This window comes from Carcharodon carcharias, chromosome 21 (genome assembly GCF_017639515.1).
Source record: "Carcharodon carcharias isolate sCarCar2 chromosome 21, sCarCar2.pri, whole genome shotgun sequence".
NCBI lineage: Eukaryota > Metazoa > Chordata > Chondrichthyes > Lamniformes > Lamnidae > Carcharodon > Carcharodon carcharias.
In genome coordinates this window covers 80,126,228-80,153,174 of record NC_054487.1, presented here as the reverse complement: position 1 = coordinate 80,153,174, position 26,947 = coordinate 80,126,228, and the positions used below count along the sequence as shown (strand labels likewise).

The window sequence follows — 26,947 nt, the reverse complement described above, 5'->3', positions numbered from 1 at the left end:
GAAGAGGCACGTGTGAGGTCGAGTCTGGTGATGAACAACTGGATTTGGCCTTCCAACCCATTGTGGAGAGTCAGCAGAAAGTGGGGGAACACACACAAACCTTTTGGAAGCCTTCAACAGAGTGGCACGCAAGTCAGAGGAGTGCGTCGCCTGCTCTCTGATGAAGTGGTGCCCACATATGCGCATATGGAGGTCTTTATGGGAAAGATGGCAGACGCCATGGAGGTCCTGGTCCAGCCAAAACATTGGAGACGCACATAGACCTGAACTCCATCATGTTAGCCATGGGTGAGTTCCTGCACTGGCAGTGTGAGAGGGAAACGGGGCACCTCGACATCCCTTCAGGTGCTCCTTCCCCTCAAGGAGTTAGGCTGGGGCCCTTGGACACCCGAAGGGAAGAGGAGCGGCAGCTGGACACCTGTGGGTCATCCACTCAGGAGTCTCAGAGACTCATCTCCTTCTGAATCCTCTTTGCCTGTGACCCCCCCTCAACCTCAACTTTTGTCACTGCCGAGAGAGCAGCTGGCCCACAGGAGGACAGCCAAAGCAAGCTGGGGCCCTGAAGACCTTGTTTCTCCAGAGGACCCATGCCTAAGTCATCAGAGACAACAAGACCAACCATTACATAGGCTGTCTCCACCCCTGCTTCAGACATCAGGGCAGCACCTAAAAGAAGTGGTAGGACTAGAAAAGTTAAGAATTTCTGATCACAAGTGGTTGCACGGGTGAACACATTTTGTCCCTTTATAATCTGAAATTATATTCTCTTTCACTGAATAATGTGTAATGGTGTCTTTCAGGTTCACTTACAGGCTTCACTAGTCCGCCCACTGCATCCCCTCAGCTAGTAGTTCAGCTGCATAAAGCCAGCCCACGAATTATTCTGGAGGCAGAAGTGTCTGTGTGACAGGGCCTTTAGGAGCCTTATGCAATCATTTTCCTACGCATGCGGAGCCTTCCTCCATCACACTCATCTCAATATCCCGAGCATTTTCAATGCTGCCTGTTGGGTTTCTCTTTCAGTTGTCCATCTGAGTTGACCTGCATCTCCGCCCACCTACTGATCGCACTCCCATGCTCACGCAACACAAGGCTCCTTTCACTTTCAATCTTAGAAGAATGGTGGTTGTTAAGTCTGTCTTCAGCTATCCTGTCCTTTCCCCTCCCCGAGTCACCCATGTCCTTTCCCCCATCACTGTTGATCCCTCTGGCACCACCTTCCACCTCTCCACCGTCACCTACCAGCAAGAACCCTTTTCTTTCTGGGATGTCCAGGTGAACGTGTACATTCCCTATCTTCCCGAGAATCCCACCCACATCCATATCAACCTCCCTGACCTCCTCCTTCCCACCCCCAGAGTCCGTGTCTGCCTTCAAGTCCCCAACAACCACCCTCGCCATGCCTTCTACCGTCACTCCCTTACCCTCCCACCCTACTGGATCGCTCTGATGTCTCTCATTCTCACCATTCCCTCCTACTATGCCCACCCTCATTTTGCTCTTCAGGAGGCAGTCATTGGCTCCAAAGATTCCTCCCTTGCACATTCACCTGGACATCCTCCCCTTACTCCTCCCTCCCTCCTTACTCTTTCCTCCACCCTTACTGCGCCCGCCGCCCCCCCAAACCCCCCCCCCCCCCCCCCCACCCCCCCCACCCCCCGCCCCTTAACATTCCCCTGGGCTCCTTCCCCTCTCCAAACTCCTTCCTCCCCCTGGACTCTTTCCTCCCTCAAAACTCCTTCCTATACATCTTACACCTACCTTATACCTACCTCCTTAGTTGCTGCATTCTCCCCCATTACACCTTCCTCTCCTTGTAGTCCCTCCCCTCATCTCCCCGTGACACCATTGTTCCCCCCGTCCCAACCCCACCTTCCCAGCACATTGCTCCACCCCACCCAACCTCACCCCACACCACCTCCCCCCACCCTCCAGTACACTTTCATCTCCAAGTCTTTTATGTCTTGAGTCTATGAGTTCACTAGTCGAGTAAATTCAAATTGCACGCCTTCATATACACTTGTTAGTTGACGCTCGCTAACAATAAAGGAAAGAGACTGACATAAGGACAAACTGTGATCGTTTATTGCAACAGAAGGCAAAGCACTAAATTCTTGCATGCTCCCACAACCACCTCCAGCTCTAGACTCCCAGTTAACCAGTAGCCCACGCTGTACAGTGATTGGTCAGTGCTGTCACATGGTTAGTCCACTGGCATTCTCTTAAAGTAACATGGTACTTCACTTTACCTTCACTCAAACCTGGATCTTCCTCTTCCACCCCCGCAGTACACCTTCCTCGCCAACTCACAGCTGGATCTTCCTCCCCAACCCCTTGACAATCGTCCATAGCAGACCACGGCCAAGACACTGATGTCCCTAAGCAGACCCCAGACATCAATGGTGACCTTCCACCTTCCGCAAGTTGCTTCGTGGCTGAGCCATGTCAATCAGAATCCACCCAGCATGCGATGCACATGTTCCTGACGCATCTGATAGCTGTAGGGCTCCAGCATCTTCTGCTCCTTGGATGTCCGTGATCTGAACAAGGCCTTAACAATAAGACCTGACTTCTGCATGTCACACTTGTCAAGATTTGTTCTGGGCCAGCGTGTTTTCCCACCGACGTAGGTGGTAAATTTAACACGTGGGGATGATTCCAGTGAGATGGGCTTATAATTAGGTGCAAATATATTAAAATGACATATCCAACGTGCGACAAACTAAAGGACATGACAAAAATGCTGCAAAATCTGTCCATGCAGCATAATCAAGCACTTCAAAGCACACCTCATAAAAAAGCCAGTCTCTAAAGAGACATCTCTTTATTTTGTTTCCCCACGGAGATTTCATTCAGTCCTGGATCAAGGTTTGAGCAAAAATATGAATGCCGCCTGTGAGAATGGCTCATCTGCCAACCGTAAATGTGGACGGGCCACATAAAATTGCTGTTAATTGCATCATTAATGGGCTTAATTGTCGGTGGGTACGCTTCTAACTGCCATGCGTGCCCGCTAAGCGAAATATCGTGCGAGTACGCGGTGACGTAGGGACGTTCACCTGATGTAATCTTGCACTATTTCACGTTCGTTCGGGTTGAGCATGTGTCCACCCGCGGGACGTAAAATTCTGGCTGTGAAAAGCTGCGTAAGATTACATTAGATAATGCCACACGGAAACAGGCCATTTGGCCCAACCAGTCCATGCTGGTATTTATGCTCCACTTGAGCCTCTTCCCATCTTTCATCATCTAAATCTGTCATCATAACCCTCTATTCCTTTCTCCCTCATATCCTTGTTTAGTTTCCCCTTAAATGCATATACTATTCACCTCAACCATTCCCTGTGGTAGTGAATGCCACATTCTCACCACTCTTTGGGTAAAGAAGTTGCTTCTCAATTCCCTATTGGATTTCTTGGTGACTATCTTATATTGACAGCCTCTAGTTATGCTCTTCCCCACAAGAAGGAACCTTCTCTCTGTATCCACTCTATCAAAACATTTCACAATTTCAAAGACCTCTATGAAGTCATGTCTCAGCCTTCTTTTTTTCTGAGAAAAGAGAGCCAGCCTGTCAATCCTTTCCTAATATGTATACCCATGCATTTCTCATATCAGCCTTGTAAATTTTCTGCATCATCTCCAATGCCTCTATATCTTTTTTATAATATGGCAAACAGAGTGTTAAATTGCTGCTGGGCAGCCATCTGGATCATGGTTGGGCACCCCCACAAATATTTAGCCAGGGGAAGAGGAGCAGGGTGACCAACTATCCTGGATTTCTGGGACTATCCCTTATTTGATGCGTTTGTCCTGTTTCCCGGGTCAGGCCTGTCTGGGAACCATTTTGCCCTGTTTTTGTGATTCTTGTATGCACAGTACTACCTGCACATGTGCACTGTGCTCTCATCCCATCAGCCCACTAACAGGTTCACTAGCAGCTCCACATCCCCCCTCCACCTCCCACCCCACACTACTTGTAGATATTTGACAACGCCCCCACCCTCCCCCCACTCCCCTGCTCAAATATCAAAGTGTTGCTTAATTCATTCCCTGCGAGCTGGACACTCTCGCAAAGGCCATGGTGCCCAGTGAAATCCAACCCAAAGTTTATCCTACAGGTGATTATTTACACCATTGGCTTCTGCACTCAGAAAGTTGCCTAAAGATCTAAGGAGGACAGATTTCTCTGTTTTTAGTTTAATAAAAAATGGGAATTAAAATGGAGCAAAATTCATGGAAAACTTTTCATCAGTTTGTATTGTTAAACCAAATATTGTTTCCAACTTAAAACGGTGTTAATGAAAATCAACAAAAATATTGCTTGGTGCGTAGTGCTAAACCTTATTAAAAATAGTAAAAAAAGATTGTATTTGTGCAGCATCTTTCATGACCCCTAGACATCCCAAAATGCTAATGAATTGTAATGAATTAAGTACTTTTGAATTTTAATAACTAGTAATTGTAATCACAATGAACAAGCTTTAATTTAGAATTGAGGTAAGACTTGGGTATAATGTTAATGAACAGGATAACCTTGAAATAAGCACACATTAACCAGGGGGTATTTTTACACAGGTACATCTATTTCAAAATAATTATTAGATGAATCTAGTGGTTATTACCTGTGCAAAATATATGTATGAGATCTTAAAAAAAATTAAAAGATTCCTTCCTTTCAAAAACAGAATTTCCGAGTAGGCTGTTTGTTTGTGAAGCAGATCTTTAAATGATTCACTAGGTCAAGAAAAAAGGGGAAAGATCCACACTGATTGACTAGAATCACAGAATCATAGTATGATAACAGCACTGAAGGAGGCCATTCAGCCCACCATGTCCATGCCAGCTCTTTGCAAGGACAACTCAGCTAGCCCCACTCCTCCGCCTGTAACCCATAACCCAGCAACTGTTTTCCCTTCAGGTAATTGTCCAATTCTCTTTTGAAAGCTGTGATTGAAACTGCCTCCATCACATGTTCAAGTACTGCATTCCAGATCCTAACCATTCCCTGCATAAAAAGAGTTTTTCCTCATGTCGCCATCGGTTCTTTGGCAAATCACCTTAAATGTGTCCTCTGGTTCTCAATCCTTTCACAATTGGGAACAGTTTTTCCCTATTTATTCTGTCCAGTACCTTCATGACTTTGAATTTTTAAATCCCCTCTCAACCTTTTCTTCTCCAAGCAGAACAGCCCCAGCTTCTCCGATCTAAAGTTCCTCATCCCTGGAACCATTCTTATGAATCTTTTCTGCACTCTCCCTCATGCCTTCACATTCTCCTTAAAATATAGTGCCCAGAGCTAGACACGATACTCCAGTTGAGGCTAAATTAGTATTTTATACAGGTTTAACATAACTTACTTGTTTTTGTACTCCAAGCCCATAGTTATAAAGCCCAAGATTCTGTATACTTTATTAAGCACTTTCTCTGTTGTAATATTCCATTAAGGGGTAGCCGCATGACATCACTAGAAGGGAAGTGTGTCATGCAATCCAGCCTTAGTTTCACTTTTACCTATGAGCAGAGTACACACAGCTCCGTAGCTGCAACCAGGAACAATATCTAAGAATGACAATCTGACAGGTCACTGTGTGCAATTAAAGACACCCCCAGATAAGGTTACCATCACAAGATCTGGGCATACTAGCAGATTACCTCTATGCTTTAGAGACTTATAGATTCATCAGTTCTATACACTCATGAAATGGTAGCTAAACACGAACATGTATTGTAAATAGTTATATTTCTTTGGAAGCAAGGGGGGAGTATCCTTAAAGAGAAAGGGCCATGTTGTAATGTGCCTTTAAGGGATAGCAGCGTGGCATCACTAGAAGGGAAGTGTGTGATACAATCAAGTCTTAGTTTCAATTTTGCCTGTGAGCAGAGCACACACACACAACTCTGCTGCTGCTGTCTTTAAGCTTCCTACACATGTATAAATGTTCTCAAGAGCCTAGTCTCAATAAATGAACCCACAACATATTTACACAATCCCTTGAGTAGCTGATGCTTTTATATCATTATGACAACACAACATTCTCAACCTGTCCTGCCACATTCAATGATTTGTGCACATATGTCCAGATCCTTCTGCTCCTGTAACTCCTTTAAATTGTACCTTTTATTTTATATTGCCTCTCCTCATTCTTGCCACCAAAATGAATCACTTCACACTTTTCTGCATTAAAGTTTACCTGCCACTTGTCCACCCATTCCAACAACCTGTCCATGTCTGAGCAGAGGCTTGAAAAACTAGATTAAGGAGCAAATAACTTGTAAAAGTATAATTTAAGAAAATGCTCCCAGCAGCTGCTGAAATTGCAATTTTCAAATCTCAGAATGGGGAATGAGCAGGATCCCAAGAATCTTTTCTAATATCCTTTGTGGGCACACACGGTGGCTCTCTTCACATCCTGGAACATGGAGATAATCCATGAGGTAATCAAGTTCTGCATTGAGCAGGAAATCACCCAGACAGCAGCAACCAAGGAATATCCAATTCAGCTTTGTGGTTCTGAGATGAAGGGAGACATTTCACAGTTCAGTAATCACAGGCATTTTACCAACAATGAAACAAGTTAGAAGAGGCCTGGTTGGAAAATCTATTTTTTTTTTCCCGCTGGTTCTTCAACGAATGCAGCCAAAATGAAATTCAAAATTAAATAGCAGCAAAACATTTTACTGGGAATATTTAAGATAAGCACCTTGCACTTTTGGCCCTTGTGATCAATCAGAAAATTAATCCAATTTAATGTGCTATCAAACATTTCCTACTTGGATCTCGAAACTCTGCCTGTTATACCATTTAGCCACATTTTGTCACTAATTAAGAAATAAGAAAGGAACGATATTTAGAAGTTTGCTAATGATTAGTCAGTTCCTTCTCTATTCACCAACCAAATCAGGTTCCATACAATCACCTACAAGGGACGTGAAATGCAGTTTCCATTTTGATTGGACATTACTAACTGTAAAAAAAATGAGGATCATTAACCCTTTTCTGCCTGTAAAATGAGAAATAGAGCCCTTGAAAAATAGAAATAGACATCACACAACTCGTCAAAATCCAAAGAATTTTACAGCACTGAAGGAGGCTATTCAGTCCATTGGGCCTATGTTGGCTCTTTGGTAGAGCTATCAGGTTAGCTCCAATCCAATGTCCTTTCCCAATAGCAATGAAAATCTTTCCTTTTCAAGTATATAACCAAAATGATAAAAGCAACATTGAGGCAGAGTGAATGGCTAGATCATAGGGACAGGTTTTATAACTTGGCTTGTTATCCAGGAGTAGTGTAGAAGATTGAAGTAGGAATTTTTTTTCTTCGTTCATTGGGTGTGAGTGTCACTGGCAAGCCCAGCATTTATTGCCCATCCCTAATTGCCCTTGAGAAGGTGGTAATGAACTGCCTACTTGAAACACCGCAGCCAATCTGGTGTAGGTACACACCCACAGGGCTGTTAGGAAGGGAGTTCCAGGATCTTGACCCAGCGATAGTGAAGGAATTGCGATATGGTTCCAAGTCAGGTGGTGTGTGGCTTGGAGGGGCACTTGCAGGTGATGGTGTTCCCATGCATCTGCTGCTCTTGTCCATCTAGGTGGCAGAGGTTGTAGGTTTGCAAGATGCTGTTGAAGAAGCCTTGGTGCTTTGCTGCAGTGCATCTTGTAAATGGTACACACTGCTGCCACTGTGCATCGGTAGTAGAGGGAGTGAATGATGAAGGTGGTGGATGAGGTGCAATCAAGTGTACTCTTTTGTCCTGGATGGTGTCAAATTTCTTGAGTGTTGGAGCTGCACTCATCCAGGCAAGTGGAGAGTATTCCAGCACACTCCTGACCTGTGCCTTAAAGATGGTGGACAGGTTTGGGAAATCAGGAGGTGTGTGTGTTACCAGTGTGTACCCAGATGCAGGGTGAGTAGGTGGGTGAGTGTGAGTGGATGGGTGGGTGAGTAAGTGAGTGAGAGTGGGTGGTGAGTGAGTGAGTGAGTGGGTGCGTGAGTGGATGAGTGAGGATGAGTGAGTGGGTGGGTGAATGAGCGGTTGAGCGGGTAGTCAGGTAAGGGACTAATCGGGTCGGGTTGGGATAGCTGGGTGGGGGGGTAGTCGGGTCAGGTTGAGGATAGTCGAGTGAGGTCATGGGTGTAGTATGGCAGATAGTTGGGTGGGGGTATAGTTGGGTTGGGTTGGGGGTAGTCGAGTCAGGGCAGTGGTTGGGTCGGGTTGGGGGGTGTTCAGGGGTTGTGGTGCTCAGTTCAGTTACTTTGACGAGTCACTAAGTTAGACCAGGTATTAACCAGCATAACGTTTCCAGTATAATTATTGCAGGGAAATCCTAGGTATCTGACCCAAGTCCCTGACATTGAGCTCAGGGTTGGAGACACTCATGGAGGGTCTGGGCAGCGGAATTCAGCCCATTGGAAGTTTAAACTCTTGGGCAATTACACCTGTGTGTCTGTGTGTGTGAGGGCTTTCACTGGGTCCTAACTCACATCTCCCAACTTAAGTTCCAATTTTGATGGTATTCCAGAAGGTTTGGGCCATTATCTGGTTTTACTCACGAGGGATGACCACATGGGTATGGACCTAAGAAGACGCTGAGCCTCTTGGGTCTACACATGGACCAAACCTATGTAAGCAACCTGAAGAAATGAGTTTCGAGAAGGGAAGGAGGATGCGAACACAAAATCTTTGGAGCTTGCAAGATACACTTTAAGAAACACTTTAATGCTCCTATCATAGAATGGATATTGGGAATTGGGAGAAGAGGTTCAGGGAATTTCCACTGCACCTCCCGTTATGAAATCCTATGTAATCTCTGACACCCATAGCCAAATGTCCTGATAGTGCGCTCCACGTGAGTAACCTTTTACTCTGGGAAATATCCCTCCATACATCCCTCTGCAGGTTGGGTGCCACGTTTCAGTGAGAGGGAGCTGTAGGTATCCTAAAGTGCAACTTTAGAAATAGAATTACAATAGTTTGAATTCCTAAGGAAAGGCACACGCTTAGAAATTACATTAGGCCGTTCATTTTGTTACATTCACAAAGCTCATATTTGTAGTCCAGTATTCTTTCATGGGATGCGGGTGCCACTGGCAAGATCAGCATCTATTGCCCATCCCTAATTGCCCTTGAACTAAGTGGCTTGCTAGGCCATTTCCGAGGGCAGTTAAGAGTCAACCATATTGCTGTGGGTCTGGAGTCACCTGTAGGCCAGACCATGTAAGGATGGCAGATTTCCTTCCCAAAAGGACATGAGTAAAGCAGGTGGGTTTTACAACAATTGATGATAGAGGGTCACCATTGCCAAGGATAGCTTTTGATTCCAGATTTTTCTCCAAGTATACAGTCTAAGAACCATTAATGCTGAAATAGAATTTGGACATATTGGTAAGTTTGATGCAGTTTGATAACTTCATTGGCTGTTAAACATTTTGAGGCATTGTGGTTGTGAAAACTGCTATATAAATGCAAGTTTTTGGGTTTTAGAAAGTAACCAAGAACTTGATAAGACTTCAGTGCCCTCATGTGGCAGGACACGGCACACAGCCTGGATTGCGATTGAATCAGTTGCAATTACACATATATATATTAAAATCCATGTAACTGAGAAATGTCTTCTTTAAGTAAAAAAACTGATGCACGGTGCCTTTTTGGTCCTAGGTCGAGATTGGTAGTCTGACACCTTCTGGGAACAGAGAGCTTGTTACCTATGATAGTGACTACGAGGAAGAAGAGTTTGTGCCCCTTGAACCTTTGGATCCTGGTGCTCCCAGTGTGCCAGGTCTCCTTGGCCCTGAATCGAAGGAAGGTTTGTAGCAGCAACAGTGTGAGATTTTATTCAGAATCTGGGTCTATTTGCACTGAATGGAATTTTGGCTAATTGCCACAATTTACATTCTCTGTATTTAAAAAAAGCGTAAATATATAATTTCAAACTTAGTATGGTTTACACATTTTTTTCACTTCTCACGTCGCAATTTCTGAGTGATGATGTTATTTCCAACATATTTGTTAGAGGTGACAAAGGGCCTTTTGTAATTTGCCTTTCATTGTAATGTTGGCTGTGCAAAGGAACATTTTCTCTGAATACTCCATCACAGAGTGTGACTTTCCGCTGTCTATAATCTGACCACAGCAGACAAACACTATTCAAAAGCGTTAAATTACATCAAAAATTCCAGACTCTAGCTACATTCATGCCATTGCCTATCAAGTAAAATCTAAACCTAACATCCACATTGCATGCAAAATAATGCACGGAGATTTGCAGTCTGTTAGCCAGCACTAAAAATTGTTCCAATTTTGAAATATGTTTCAATTGATATTCTCCACCATTTTCCAAACTTTCATTGTTTTCTTTAAACAAATCATTTTTTATTAATGCAGTATATCATGTGATAGCTTCATGGTTATGTTACTAGACTGGTCAAGAGGACTAGGCTGATGATCTGGAGACATGGGGCAGGATTTTGCCTTTCGCAGGAGTGGTCGGGAAGACAACCGCCGCCTACGATCGGCACCACACCGTGATTTTACGCGAACTCACCAGTCCCAGCGTGGAATGCGAGCAGCAGTGTTGAGCACTGCCTGTGAGGGCGAGGGGAGGAGGGTGAGCGGGCCTAGCGTGAACATTACACATGCGTGTGAAAGAGCATTTCAATCTCCTTGAGGCAGCTCTGTGCCTCAGGGAGTTGAAGTGCTGTTTAAAAAAACTTAATGAACAAAATAAAAATATCACAAAGCATGTCCCCTCATGTGACTCTGTCACATGAGCAGGAACATGTTTTTAATTCAAGTGTAAGATTTTTATTTTATTTTGATTAATTTAGGAAACTTCATCCTGCCCCTTGATGAGGTTTCCTAAAAAGTGCAAAGGCCACTTGATGTTTTTGCCTGCCTGTCAACCGTAAAGTTGAACAGGCAGTGTAAATTTGAATTTAATTACCTTTTCAATGGCCTTAATAGGCCTCTTAATTGTCAGCGAGCGCACTGCCAACTCTGGCGCACACCCACCGAATGAAATATCGCGGGACTACTCAATGAAGTCGGGAGGCTCGCCCAACGTCATCGCGTGTCATTTTACGCTCAGCCAGGTCGGGCACGCGCCCGCCTGCTGAGCTCAATATTTTGCTCATGAGTTCAATAATCCCATCTCGGCAGCTGCGGAATTTAAATTCAGTGAGTTGGATACATTTGGAATATGAAGCTCGTAACTAGTGTGGTAGGTGGTGACATAGTGATATTGTCACTGGACTAGTAATCCAGAGACCTGGGGTAATGCTCCAGGGACCAGGGATCAAATCCCACTGCAGCAGATGGTGAAATTTAAATCCAAGAAAACTCTGGAATTAAAAAGCTGGTGAAAATGACGACCATGAAACCATTGTCATAAAAACCCATCTGGCTCACTAATGCCCCTTTAGGGAAGGAAATCTGCCATCCTTACCTGGTCTGGCCTACATGTGACTCTAGACCCACAGCAATGTGGTTGGCTCTTAAATACCCCCTGAACAAAGGCAATTAGGGTTGGGCAATAAATGCTGGCCTAGCCAGTGACACCCACAACTCATGAAAAAAAGAAACAATGGTGACCATGAAACTACCAGAACCCATCTAATGCCCTTTAGGGAAGGAAATATGTTGTCCTTATCAGGCCTAACCCTTATGAATCCGGACCCATACCAATGTGGTTTGAAATGGCCCAGCAAGCCACTCAATTGCATTCAAGATTTTCTCAGGTTTAGAGATTAGGGATGGACAATAAATATGGCCTTGCTAGTGATGCCCACATCCCATGAATGTTTTTTTTTTAAGTCTTTAATAAATAAGAATCATTCTAAATAAAGAAAAGTGAAATATACTAAAAGATGTGTCATAAATATTATACCTTGAAACATTTAGTACTTTTCCAAACTGCTGTAAACTCAACTGTAAAATGCAAAGATATCTTTTCATCCTGTACACACTCAGTATTTGTGAGTTGTCAGTGTATAATACAAATGCATTATTGTGGAAAAAATTTTTGAGGAAAGTTAAGGAAACCTCTTGATATGCCCAAGAGATGACTTTATAGCAACCTGTCTAGTGATGCATCATCGGCATCCTTCCATCTACAAAAAATGATGGACACTCAGCAAACAAATCCATTTCAGATGAGCTGTCTTCATATGGTGTAGCTTGCTGATAGCTGAGGAGACCAATCCTTGAAAGGCAGGTTAGCTGCCGCAAGTGCTGCACGTGAAGCCACCAGATATCATTATGGGTTGTTTTTTTTGGCGTTGGGACCTGTTGTCACTAGTCAAAAAGGTGTCACCATTTTCCTCCATCATCAGCTAATGACTCCCAGGTGCGATAGTCATTTAGGGTCTTCATGCCAGTTTTGCAAGCATCCCTGAAATGGAACTTTGGGCATCCTACTGGTCATCTAGCTCTGGTTATCTCACCATATAGAAAGTCCTTGGGTATGCAACTGTCTTGCATCCTGTGGACAAGCTCAAGCCAATGAAGCCATCTCTGTTTGATGGGTACGAACAAACTTGGGAGCTCTGCCTTTGAGAGGACTGCCCATGTATGATTTTATCCTGCCAGGATATACCCAGAGAGTGTGGCAGAAAGTGAAGGTGGGAATTGTTGAGCTTCTTTTCTTGATAGCTGTAAGTCATCCATATTTCACAGCCATATAGCAAGGTGCTGAGAACACAGGCCTCATAAACCATCAGCTTAGTCCTAAGGATCAGCTTGATGTTTTTCTATGTGTTTCATGAGTCAGCCAAAGTCGGTAGCTGCTTTCCCCATACGTGTATCAAGTTCTGCTTCAAGAGAAAGATTGTTTGGCAGGCATTTAGCATGTCATTAACCATTCACATGAACCCAGTGTAACTGCGTAACTTCCACATTCGTTACCAAAGAAATTCAGAGGCTTTTATGTTTTTATTTATCAGGTTCACTTTGTCCAGCAAACATGAGCTGCTCCCTTGATATTAACACATTAGTTGGTGCTTGAAACAATATTGGCAGAGAGACCGATTAGCTGAACAAACACTGTGGTTTATTGTAACTAAAAACAGAACACTAACACAATGCGTGCTTCTTCAATCACCTCCAGCTCTAAACTTCCTGTTATCCAAGTATCCTGCGCTGTATAGCGATTAGTCGATACAGTCACATGGTCAGTTAACTACATTCCCTTAAATGTACACAGCACTCCACTTTACCACAGAGGCCTAAATGTCAATTATACAGACATTCTCAAAGGTGGGCCTAACGTTAGATTATAAGGACAGATTACATAAACTAGATTCGTATTCCTGGAATAGGAACAGTCAAAGAACCATTTGATTCAACGTTTTAGGATTTTGAAAAGAATTGTTAGTGTAAGTACAGAGGAACTTGTTCTGCTGGTGGGGAAGCTTAGAACAAAGGGACATAACCTTAAAATCAGAGCCAGGCAATTCAAGAGAGAAATTAGGAAGCATTTCTTCACACAAAGGGTGGTAGAAGTATGGAAATCCTTTCCACAAAAAGCAGTAGATGCTAGATCAATTAATCATTTTAGATCTGAGACTGATAAATTTTTGATAGACAAGAGTATAAAGGATATGGAGCCAGGGCGGTTGGATAGAGTTAAGATATGGATCAGCCATGATCTAACTGAATGGCAGAACAGGCTTGAGGAGCTACCTGGCCTCTACAGTTCCTATGAGGATAATGGCAAAATAAGCCTGGTGAAACTTGTTTAAATGTTATAGTTGAATCATCAGAGTACAATTTCAATAAGACAATTTTTATCTTTTGGTCTTATCCCTCAGGGCTTTCAACCTGCCTTTTGTGTACCTGCCTGAGTGGGTCTGTCTACTGTGATGATACAGATATCAAAAGCATACCTCCTCTTCCTAAGGAGACCACTCATTTCTACGCACGGTTTAACAAACTCACCGACATAAAGAAAGGAGATTTTGATGGGCTAAGTATGACAATCTCAAGTATATTATTGAGGAAGAAAAGACAATGTTAAGACCTGATGATGTAATGTGTGTTCTTATTCTGTTTTAAAATTGTTGGGCGCTTACAAGCATGCTTTACTTGGGTTACAATATAATGAGAGTAATAATGAGATGGTAAACAGCTGAAGTGCTTTAAAGTTTTGAGTGAAGGGGCTCATAGCATTGGCCACGACTGATGTAAATGGAGTTAGGATGCAGATCAGGTGATGATATTCATTGTCCACAAGGGGTCAGAGGCATCTCTCTCTGTTAGAGAAATACAAGTGGTTATATAGCTTGAGGGGCACCACTCCACATTAGGCTTGGGGCAAACTTTGGGGCACCCCTCCATGAACTCCCATAGCCAGTACACTGATTCAACCCACACCATTGGCGTCATTCTACGCCATACCCTAGCCATCTAGCGAACTGAGCTAACTGCTACCGCCACCCCGCAACCCCCCCACCCCCAACTCAGCCATGACCTAATTGAATGGTGAAGCAGGAGCTTGAAAGGGCAAGTGGCTGACTCCTGTTCCTATGAACCTATGGGACCCATAGGCATGAGGGCAGATTTGGCACTAGTGGACTGGGCAGGAAGATTACAAGGTAGGACAGTTGATGAACAGTGGCAAATATTTAAGGAGATAATCAATTCCTCCCAAGTAAAATATATTCGAAAGAGGAAGAAAGATGTTAAGAGAGGGAAAAAGCACCCATGGCTAAGCAAGGAAGTTAGAGATAACATAAAGGCAAAAACTAAGGCATGCAAAATTGCAAAGGTCAGTGGCAGACTGGAAGATTGAGAAACTTTTTAAAGATCAACAAAGGATTACTAAAAAAATAGTAAAAAGAGCAAAGGTAAATTATGAAAGAAAATTAGCGCAAAATGTAAAAACTGACAGCAAAAGCTTCTACAAGTATATAAAAGGAAAGAGAGTAGCTAAATTGAATGTTGGTCCCTTGGAGGTTGAGACTGGGGAGTTAATAGTGGGGAATGCAGAAATGGCAGAGACACTTAATCAATATTTTGCCTCAGTTTTCACAGTGGAGGACATTAGTACTACCCCAATAGTAACAACTAGTGCAGAGGGTATAGAGAAGGAGGAACTTAGAACAATCACCATCACTAGAGAAAAAGTAATGAGGAAACTATTGGGATTAAAGGGTGACAAGTCCCCAGGACCTGATGGCCTACATCCCAGGGTCTGAAAGGAAGTGGCAGCGGAGATAGCAGATGCATTGACTATAATATTCCAAAATTTCCTGAATTCTGGAAAGATTCCAGTGGATTGTAAAAATGCTAACATAACACCCTTATTCAAAAAGGGGGCAGGCAGAAAGTAGGGAACTATAGACCAGTTAATTTAACGTCTGTCTTTGGGAAATTGTTGGAATCCATTATTAAGGAAGTAGTGATGGGACATTTGGAAAATCAAAATGCAATCCAACAAAGTCAGCATGGTTTTATGAGGAGTAAATCATGTTTGATTAATTTGCTAGATTCTTTGAAGATGTGACAAGCAAAGTGGGTAATGGGGATCCTATAGATGTAGTATATCTGGACTTCCAGAAGGCCTTTGATAAGGTGCCACACAAAAGATTAATACAAAAGATTACACGGAGTTAGGGGTAATATATTAGCTTGGATAGAGAATTGGCTAACCAACAGAAAGTAGAGAGTCAGGATAAATGGGTCTTTTTCTGGATGGCAAGTTGTAACTAGTGGGGTGCCACAGGGTTCAGTCCTTGGGCCCGAACTATTTACAATCTATATTAATGACTTGGATTCAGGGATAGAAGGTACTATAGATAAATTTGCAGATGACACCAAAATAGGTGGGAAAATAAGGTGGAATGAAGAAATAAGAAATTTACAAATGGATATGGACAGGTTAGGTGATTAGGCCGAAATTTGGCAGATGGAGTTTAAAGTGGTTGGAAGAATAAAAAGGCGACTAATTATTTAAATGGAGAGAAACTTCAGAATGCTTCAGTGCAGAGGGATCTGGGTGTCCTTGTACATGAATCACTGAAAGCTAGTATGCAGGTACAACAGGTAATAAAAAAGGCAAATGGAATTTTGGCATTTATTGCTAAAGGAATAGAATATAAAAATAGGGACGTGTTGTTGCAACTGTACAAGGCATTGGTGAGACCGCACCTGGAGTACTGTGCACAGTTCTGGTTCCCTTACTTGAGGAAGGTTGTAGTTGCGTTGGAGGCAGTTCAGAGGAGGTTCACGAGATTGATTCCAGAGATACGGGGCTTGTCTTATGAGTAGAGATTGAGCAGTTTAAGCCTATACTCGCTAGAGTTTAGAAGGATGAGAGGAGATCTAATTGAGGTATATAAGATGCTAAAGGGGATAGACAAAGTAGACGTGGAGCAGATGTTTCCTCTTGTGGGGCATTCTAGAATGAGAGGCTGTAGTTTTAGGCTAAGGGGTGGTAGATTTAAATCAGAGATGAGGAGGAATTACTTTTCTCAAAGGATCGTGAATCTATGGAATTCACTACCTCAGAGTGCAGTGGATGCTGCAACGCTGAATAAATTTAAGGAAGAGATAGACAGATTTTTAATTAGTAACGGGTTGAAAGGTTATGGGGACAGGGTGGGAAATTGGAGTTGAGGCCAAACTTAGATCAGCCATGATTGTATTGAATGGCGGGGCAGGCTCGAGGGGCTGAATTGCCTACTCCTGCTCCTAGTTCTTATGTTCTTATGGAGGCCATTTTCAAAACTTGACGGCGCTCTGCACCGCCTTGTTGATGGGTCACCTTACTTAAATACCCTCCTTTTGTGATAGCCTCCAACAGATAATGCTTCAATGGGGACTTGATAGGGTAGAGAAAGATAAACTATTTCCTTCAGTGGAGGATTTGGAAAAAGGCGGCATGACCTTAAAAATAGAGCTAAGCCAATCATGGGTGACATCCAAAAACACTTCTCCAGACAAAGTGGAGTGAAAATCTCAAACGCTCTCCCCGTAAAAAGTTGTTGAGGATGGGGGAGGAGCATCAATTTAAAATTTCGAAACTAAGGTTGGAATGATGTAAAATTCATTTGTGTATCACTGCTGGAGATGGTGCAGAGGCTCCTTGTCACTTTCCTGAGGCTCACAGAGCTGCCAGCACAAGGGAAGGAAACAGGATCGGAATGTGGGGCAATGAAGCAGTGTTGGAGGTGGCAAGGGTGGAGATACAACGAGGAAGCAAAAGCAGAGGTCAGGAGCCCTCTAAAATGGAGAAGAAGCCATGTAAATACCCTTACTTGCATGGTAATACTGATTGCATATAATATTGCAAATGGTTAGTCCATTCCTTATATTGAAGCCACATTATCTTAGTGTTACACTGAGTTAAAATTAACACATTTCAAACTGCTAATTTTGGTCAGGCAATTGGTAAAACCATATAAAAATTGAGTAGGGACCATTGCATTTATTACTTGCTCCATGAATAAATAGTTAAGGCTTATTTTCCCAAGTATATTAATTGTGATTTTTTTTAGATCACCTAAAGAGGATTGATGTGACAGGTAATAGAATTTCTTCAATTGACGAAGATGCTTTAAGGCAGCTGCCTGAACTCGTGGATCTGATGGTTGCTTCAAATGAACTTGAGCAGCTCCCCGAGCTTCCCAAAACTATGATCAGCATTGATGCAAGTTACAACAAACTGCACAGCAACGGGATAAAGAAAGAGGCATTCAAAGTAAGACCCATTATTATACACCTTAGTACATCTTTTCTGAGGTTAACTTTCAAATATCAATGCAAAGTCCAATTAATATGAAAGTTCAGTGAATTTCCTCAGTGCAATGGATCTTTGCTCCTTAAATATCTCATCTATGTATCTTTAAAACTCTTTTTTGTCTGTACACATTTCTTGCCTACACCACAAAGTCATGTGGTCATGTACTTCTCATGCTATTTGCCAGTTTTTACATTTAGGAATTCCACACTTACAATGTGATTTGCCAGTGAAAACGGCAAATGCCAATGTCACAATTATTGTCCACTCACAGATAACTCTGGAGTAGCTTTCAAAGAGTCTGTGCCAGTTCAGCAGCCATCTTGCTTTCTTTCTTACATTGAAACCATTATGTATTAAGGAATCTTCTTCAATGTTTTTTTTTTAGCTTCATAATCAATATTTACTCTCAAAATCCTCTTCATTTAATATTAATTAATGTAATTCTGACTCTAGCGGCAGAATTTTGCTGTCGAAGAGTCGGGGGGGGCGGGCGAGGCCCACTCACCAACGCATAAAATGACGTGGGATGAGATCGGGGGGATCCCCTGACTTCATCCCACCCCATTTAAATTTTCAGGAAGGCGGGGAAGCAGCCAAATCAGCTGTGCGCCCGCCGACCTGTCAATGGCCAATTGAGGCCATTGACAGGATCAATTGTACAATTAAAGGAACTGCTCATCCAACCTTAAGGTTGGCGGGACGGCCAGGAGCCCTGCTGGCAAATAGAGGAAACATGAAACCTCATCCAGCGGCAGAATGAGGTTTCATGTAGGGATTTAAAACGTTTAATAAACTTATAATGTAAATTATGAACATGTCCCGTCTCATTGTCACATGAGGGGGGCATGTTAGGGAAATTTTTTTTCTAATTTTCATAATTTTAGAAGAGTCATCGATCTCCCTGAGGCAGCACTTAGCCTCAAGGAGATACACGCTCTTTCGTGCGCATGCGCGAAAGAGCGCACTCTCGCTTTTGGGGAACCCCCCTGCCCGCACAGAAAGCGCATAGCGCTTCCTGCCGGCCGTCATGCTGGGCAAGCCCTAATTGGCCCACCCACATAAAATGGCGGTGGGGCCCACTTCTCCGGAGGGGATTGGCTCCCCGCCCGCCAGGGATTGGGTCAGGCCCGCCTGCCAGGCAGGCAGAAAATTCTGTCCTAGGTATTAACATAAAGCAGGTGCTATCTATTTAGCTGCCTGTTGCGTAAATCTCCCGATTGAACCCAACAGAAATGAAATTCCGGAATGATGCACAGTGGGCGGCTTAATCTATAATCACCCGATTGACACCAGCGCCGAAGTCAAAATTACCCCTGCTTCAGGAACATGGAAATAAAAACAGGAAATGCTGGAAAAACTCAGCAGGTCTGGCAGCATCTGTAGAGAGAGAAACAGAGTTAACATTTCGACTCCGCATGACCCTTCCTCAGGGCCAGGATTTTATGGCCCTGCCACGGAGTGTCTCCCCCACCACCGCCACACCCCCCCAGCAGATGTGGTGAACCATTTAAATCTCCAATCAGTTCAGCAGGACCATAATATCCTGCCAAGTGGCAGGGGCCATAAAATCCTGGCCCTGAAGAAGAGTCATATGGGCTTGAAACATTAACTCTGTTTCTCTCTCCACAGATGCTGCCAGACCCGCTGAGTTTTTCCAGCATTTTCTGTTTTATTTCAGATTTCCAGCATCTGCAGTATTTTGTTTTTATCAGGAACACTGTGGCTTGAAACAAAAGTTTCAAAAGTCAAATAACCAATGATCCTAAGCATGAAGTGGGCATGAAAGGGCTTGGCACTGATTCTCCTACCTACAGTCTCCCAGCTTGACTATGGGGTGAATGAGTTTATCCTCCAACATTCACACTTTGCTTAAGAGCAGCTTGCTGATTATTACTTCGCTGCTCAATCATGACGATCATTTAAATAAAAATAAACTACTTAATCAATTGGTCGGACGGGAAATATTAAAAATGCTTCACTGTTTGAGCCAGTTGAACCAGCGTCCGATGAAAGGAAGAACTCGCATTGATATGATTCCATTTCCATCCTCAGAATGCCCCGATGTCATTCTCAGCCAACAAAGTGTATTCATTAAAATAAAAGCAAAATGCTGCGGATGCTGGAAATCTGAAATGAAAACAGAAAGTGCTGGAAAAACTCAGCAAGTCTGACAGCATCTTTAGAGAGGGAAATAGAGTTAACGTTTCGAGTCTGTATGACTCTTCTTCATTGCTCATTGGTGCTTTGTAGGAAGGTGTAGCAGCTAGGTTGCATAAATCAATGTTCCACAAACAGCAATGAGATAAATGACTACCAGTTCATCTGTTCTTGTAGTGTTGGTTAAAGGATTATCTTAATTTCTCTTCTGTTTTTCATATTGTTTAGCAATGGCAGCTTTTGAAAATGGCTGTCTCGTAAATAAAATTTACAGAAAGCAAACCATTGTAGGGTTTGTCTGTTGTTGTTTTACAGAAGTTGGATATTTCTTTTAAAAACCCAAACAAAGTTATTTTAAAGTTCACTAACTCTCAGGGTTGAAAGTCTAGCGTCCCGATGACATATCTGTTGAAAGTGGGATAAAAAGAACCATAAATTGAGCCAGGATCTGAATATGCCACATCCCATCTTCTTTCCATGTGCTTCTATGTGTCTTGTATGGGACACAGCCTCTGTTTGTTCCCTGTGTCACACAGAGCAGGAGCTTCTCAGGTCAGGTATTTCCTTATACCCTATCTGCCATCCAGCGAAAGTGGGACCAAGCTAGTGGTCATGATCTGACTGCTAAAATATCTAAGAAGTGTTTGCAGTTTCTTCAGACCTCCTGATAATTTGTTAGGACATGTAGGACATCTTGGGAGTCAGGCAGCTCCTCCTGAAACAGGTGCTGCTTTTTTGCAATTTTCCTACCTCCATGCCCTTCTTCTTCTCAGGCAGTCCTTTAGGATCGAGGACGACTCGCTTCTACTCCAGTTTGATGGGTTCAGAGATGGCTGATAAGTCCACTGAACGATCTGCAGACTCTGCCATGTGCGGTGCTTGAAGGGTTGGGTAGATGTGTTGTTTGGAGGTTTGTGCCCTCCCTCCAATGCCACGACTTCACCTCTGTGTGTTCCTGCGATGTCTCTCGATGTTTTCAGCACCTTCCTGAATGAACCTTCTCCATTTTGGTCCGTCACAAGCCAGGAACTCCGATGAGTCAGCGGGGATGTTTGACCTCTTCAGGGATGCTTTGAGCACATCCCGAAAGCATTTCCGCTACCCTCCTGGGAGTCTCCTGCCATGACTGAGTTCTGAGTGGAACAGTTGCTTTGGGAGTCTAGTGTCAGGCATACCAACAACATGCCCTGCCCAGCAGCGCTACTTTTGAGTGAATAGCACTTTCATGTGGGGCATGTTACCTTGGGAGAGGGCACTGCTGTTGGCCTACCTGTCTACCTTTGCCTACCTTTCTTGTCACCAGGTTTGGAGGATCTTGCGAAGGCTCTGCTGGTGATACCTCTCCAATGTTTTGAGCTGCCTGCTTTAGGTTGTCCAAGTCTCCGAAGCATACAGAAGTGCAGGGATCACTGTTACCCAGTAAACCATGACCTCAGTGCCCTTAATGACATTAGCACTCACCTGAGTTATGCAAATAAAGTGACCTCCTCCTTAAACTCATTGAAGGGGCCCAACACAGCCCATAGGTTTTCATCCTCCATTCCCCCCACAGGCCACCCCCAACCCCATGCTCCGATTTCAAGTCAGTGAAAATAATAATGAGGCTGATGTTAACAGGCTACCAATTCACTATCACCCATTTTAAAAAGCTAAAGGGAGCCTCAACATTTCTGCTGGCTCCTGCCTGCACAACTATACTATAGGTGGCTGCAAGTTCGCTTCAGGGCAGATTTAAAAAAAAACTCAAATAATGTTGTCCTTCAACTTCATGGGTAGAAATTTCCCCTTGTCGGGGGGGTTGCGTGGGGGCGGGCGCAAACCCGATCGGCGCCCCCAATTGGGGCCGCGCTGCCATTTTATGTGCACTCCCTGTGTGGGTCCAGGGGGGGCGGTGGGGGGGGGGGGGGGGGGGAGATTCCCTGAGTTGGCGCCTGTGCTCTTTCACGCCTGTGGATGAGGTTTCATGAAAAATGTGAAGGCCGCCTGGGCTCTTTGTCTGCCCGCCAACCTTAAGGTTGGACGGGCAGCATTCTTAACAACTTTAATTACTTTCTTAATGGCCTTAATAGGCCTTTGACAGTTTGGCGGGTGTGCAGGCGTGAAATGACAATCTAAATGACGCGCTTTGATGTCAGGATGCATGCCCAACGTCACCGCACGTTATTTTGTGCCTCGGCGAGCGGGCCCCGCCCCGCCCCCGAAAATTCTTCCCCATGCATTTTTAAAGCAAGATTGCTGTTTGGTGAAAACTCCATTCAGGTAAAAGCAATAAGCATTAATAATCTTGTACTTAGGGATGAGCTCAATGTCCTCTACTCTCTATACCAACTCTAAACTTAGATGACAATCACAGCCACTTTGCCACTGCATTGTGCAAATTGATATTGACTGATGCATTGTTTTCTCATTGTTTGTTTTTCCTTTTAATTGATAGGATATGGGCAACCTTGAGTACCTATACCTGGCTGGCAATTTGCTGAATTACGTCCCACTTCCTCTGCCTGAGAGTCTTCGTTCCATTAACTTACAGGTATAATGTGCATCATCCAAGTTACACATTCATTATGATAAATCTGATAACCTGCTGTCACAACTTCCTCAAAATAATATAACTAGGTGCAGGTGCCAAATCTAAAGATAGGGTGGAATCGTCCCAGGTTTGTACAAAGTGTGGTAGCTGGTGGGAAAAATGTCATTTTACTTGCTGGCTGCAATGGTAGCTTTTTGCGCCATATTGTCCCATTCCCGCCTCATTAATTATGCAGCTACAGGAAACACGCCATCTCACTGTCGGGCGGCCTCCGATTTGGATGCCATGCCATTACCTTGCCACTTCCTCATGCAGGGCGTCATATTTAAACTGCAACCGCATACACACTTCTCAATGCTTGCAGCCTAGGACTGCTCCAGTGAAGACATGGCCCCAAAAGCCAAGAAGAGTTCAGTCCCATGATTTAGTGATGCAACCCTGGGACACCTTCTGGACACTGTAGAGGCCTGCCGTGATGTCCTCTACCTCCATTATTCTCGCCACACTGGCTTGGAGCCAGTGGCAGAGGTGGTCAGTGCCAATGCTGCACATAAGAGGTCGGTCATCCAGTGCAAAAAATGGACTAATGATCTCATCCGTGCTGCAGGATAAGGCAACCATCTAATCACTCTAAACTCAGACACTCACAAGCCCATTACACATTCACTGGCATCTCACTCACTGACAGCTCAAGAGACATCACCACTCACTCTCTCACACACACCCTCACATCTCCATCTGGCCTTATCTCCTCTGAGACTGCCTCCTCAGCCCTCACCATCTTGAGGCCATTTGCACAGATCAACATGTACCCCCAAACACACCCTGGGATAACCCCCTTCCCCAGTACATCCCTCACCCTGCAGCCTCGTCCCTTGCCTGAGGCCACTTCTCCCCCTTCCCCAAAGAAGCCCTAGCCCTGCAGCTGTTGGAATGCCACCCCCACCTTACAGCTAGTCTGGTAGGTAGAGATCTTCCCATGAGCCCCCCACTAAAACTAATATGCTGCCTGCGAATCCTGGCACTGATGATCACAAGTGCTGCCCGAAGGAAGGTAGGAAAACAAGCCTCCAAGTCATGAGCAAAGTGCAGCCCGCAGGTGCACGTCGCTTATGTTCAGTTATGAAACACATGGGTGTGCAAGCATGCCGACGTGCCCAGATGATCTGGTGTGAGGGGATGATTCCAGCGAGCAGGGCTTAAAATTAGATGTAGATGTATTAAAATGATGTTCCCAATGTGTGGTGGCAGGAAATGTGGCCTGCCATTGACGAGTGGATCGGATGATCGCAACCTGGTTTCACGAAAGCGCGAAACTGATATTTGGCCTTCCCGCTATACTGTCTGCTCACGCCTGCCCGACACCTATGGGGACGGAAAGTTCCGCCAATAATTGGGCAGGTTCCTATTATTTTTGTAAAATATATTGCTCAGTATGAAGATGGTAGTATGTATTTAATTCTTCTATATAGCATGTGCATAATAACAGAGCCAAGCAATAGCCTTGTTAATGGCTAGATGCAGTTTTTTAAGGCCAACTTCAAGTTTAGTCAGTGAACACTCCACAGCTGCAGCCTGGATGATCTTGGCAACCCCACTGATGTTGGGTGGCTGCACAGTCCAGAAATAGTTTAGAAGGACCCACTGTTGCTGTGGGAGTTCAAAGCCAGGTGGATGAGCAGTGGGGTCTATGATGACAGAGTAATTTCTGGTGAATGTTTTTTCCTGACAATCCCCCTGCTATAGTTCCTCAGCTGTTACTCCTCAGCATGGTGGGTTTAACCATATGTGGTGGCGTGAAGGAAAACATACTGCTGGTGGGTTGTGGAGGCTTGGGTTAGAGTAGACCATAGTGAACAAACAGAGAGAGATAAAATGCTGCTCTGCTCAATACTGTTCAATTTCCCTCCCTTATGGTAGATCTTAGCAACCAACTACTCTCCCAGTGCAATGCTTTATACGGCCCATCTAACTTGCTCCACCATTCAATATGATCATGACTGATCTTCTGCCTCAACTTCACTTTCCAGACTGCTCCCCATACCTCTTGATTCCTTAAGAGTGCAAAAATTTGTCTATCCCAGCCTTAAATATATTCACTGATGGAGCATCCAAAGCTCTGTGGGGTAGAGATTCCAAAGATTCACAACCATTAAAGTGAAGAAACGTCCTTTATCTCAGTCTTAAATGACTGTGCCCCCATGTTCTAGATTCACCAGCCAGGAGAAACAACCTCACAGTGCCTACCCTTTGTTATAATCTCGAGGTAGACCAGCAATTTTTAAAAAGAAATCGAACTCCCAGTTATTAACTGAAAGAATTACTCCTCAAGGTTTCATGTTTTAAACAAAAACTTCTACTGCATGATAATTAAACAAAGCAAGTGCTACTAATTTTACACTATGTTTTGTAAACACTTATATAATCCCTAAAATCTCAATGGGTTGCTCCCAGTTCTACTGTTATTTCCACCAAACAGTTCCCCTATATGTTATAAGATCTTGAGGGTTCCTTCACTTCTCTTGGGACCAAACTAAAGTGTGCCACAGCTCTCAGCTATTCACTTTAATTTTCCTCAGTGTTCCTGCTATTCTCTGAGCTATGAGATTTTTTTGGGTCTTTCAACTAGCATTCAGCCAAATGGCACTCTAACTCTCCGGAGGTACCTCATAATTGTGGACACATCAGCTCAAGCATGGGTTTTATTGCCTTTTTGCTTAATGATCTCCAGCTAATGGCAGCGTTCTCTCTCTTTGTCTGTTTCCAAACCTTTCCAGCTTCACTTGGAAACTGCAGGTTTCCAAGCTGACTAACGGTTTCTGTGAGAAAACACACAGATAAACCCAACACAAAAGGGTACATCCCTGCAATCTATCCCCGTGACAACATGACACACCTGGGATGTCCCAGATAGAGATTTCAACTAATTAACTTCAATTTAAAACATGTCCTTTGATCTGAAAAGTATTTGGATTCTTTATGATCTTCCCTTGTTTACCCAATGCTTTCCAACCTTTCTTGGATCCGGGGAATTACACAAACAATTTAAACCCCTCATGAAGACGACCAAAGACATCTCATCTCTACCAAGGAACTCAGAAAGGAGCCTTCCATTATTTCCCACTTCTAAATCTGACCTTATTAGATAAACACAGGCCACCCTTTGGATCACAATTACTTTTGGTGTATTTATGAGCCTTTCAGCAGGAGTTTCAATTTATCTTACATTCAACAATTCAATCCCTTTGGAGAGGTGGAGGTTAGAGAAGAATTTCACAAGATTCTTTCTCTAAATTGACCTAAAGTTCTTTTTTGCATCTCCCAGGAGACTGTGCAGCTGGTTGATGATGGCTGGGGATAGGACTGTGGGGCCAGCAGCGAGTGTGGATGGGGGTCATGGTGTGCATCAGTTGCTCCATGACAGTCTGGGATGCACTTGATGCACCAGCTAGCCTTCTCCTGTATTTTGTTTTATGTTTAGGAAGGGAATTTCAGAGAATGGGCCCTCAGCATGGCTGCCAATTGTGGGACAAAGAAATGGTGGGGAGGTCCAACAAGAAACCGGAGTTAGAAGAACAGAGAATGGTTGGGGACAGCATTGAGGCTAAGGGTTATAGAGCTAGCGGAAGCTGCAGAGGTAGGGGAGGGCAAGAACACAAAAGGATTTAAGTAGAGGCCTGAGTGTGCTAATAACTACTCTAACAACTAATTTAAGATAATCAGTCAAACTCATAACCTGGCTCATTTATGCTTGTAAGAAATGACATACATTTATACACTGGGACCTGTGCTTTGCAAACAAAAGGCATATGTCCATGCCTTGTGCATTTTATGAATTACTCCACAGTTTGGGGAGCCTATAGTTCCCTGTTGCCTTCTCCATAGCAATGCCTCGGCCAATCAGTGTTGACTTGCCAACTGATCAGCACCCTTTTCTCCTGTAGTATAAATTGCTGTGATCGTTTGAAATTTGCCTTTCTTGTGTTTGTCCCGATGAGTGCGAGACAAAAAGCTTCAACAACATGTCTCTCTTTTCAGCAATATTCAAGTTCTGTACTACCAAGCGACTACTTGTATCCTATTAAGCTAATGTGTTGATTTATATTTTTTTCATGTTTTCAGAACAATAATGTTCAGCAGATTGATGATGACACTTTCTGTAATTCAAAGGACATCCACTACGTTCGCAAGGCCTTGGAGCTCATTCGACTGGATGGAAATCCTATTAATCTAAGCAAAACACCTCATGCTTATGTCTGTCTCCCCCATGTGCCCTATGGCAATTATTAAAGATCTGTAATCCTGTTTACAGTGCACACACAAAAAAAATATGACAGCAGGCCAAAGCCTTTTATTATCGTGCTTAGGATTTTCAAAGGCAAATACTGTTTTTTTCAAGGAATCTGCTTCAATGCTACTCCCGCGGTACTTCCCACACGCTAATGAACAATTGAATTATCTCAGTAAAGGATAATCACTATTCAAAATAATTATTTGAAATGCTAGGTAATAAATTA

At 43.7% G+C, this 26,947-nt stretch overlaps 1 protein-coding gene across 1 annotated transcript in view; it reads left to right on the top strand.

Annotated features, from left to right (window-relative positions):
* LOC121293076 (epiphycan-like) overlaps positions 1-26,720 on the top strand; it is a 38,560-nt gene extending 11,840 nt beyond the window's left edge. Inside the window, exons 2-6 of the mRNA XM_041215671.1 lie at positions 9,664-9,811; positions 13,812-13,970; positions 17,499-17,701; positions 22,335-22,430; positions 26,553-26,720. Coding sequence (XP_041071605.1) covers positions 9,664-9,811; positions 13,812-13,970; positions 17,499-17,701; positions 22,335-22,430; positions 26,553-26,720 — 774 coding nt within the window. The remainder of the gene's footprint in view (positions 1-9,663; positions 9,812-13,811; positions 13,971-17,498; positions 17,702-22,334; positions 22,431-26,552) is intronic.
* Positions 26,721-26,947: the final 227 nt, after the last annotated feature.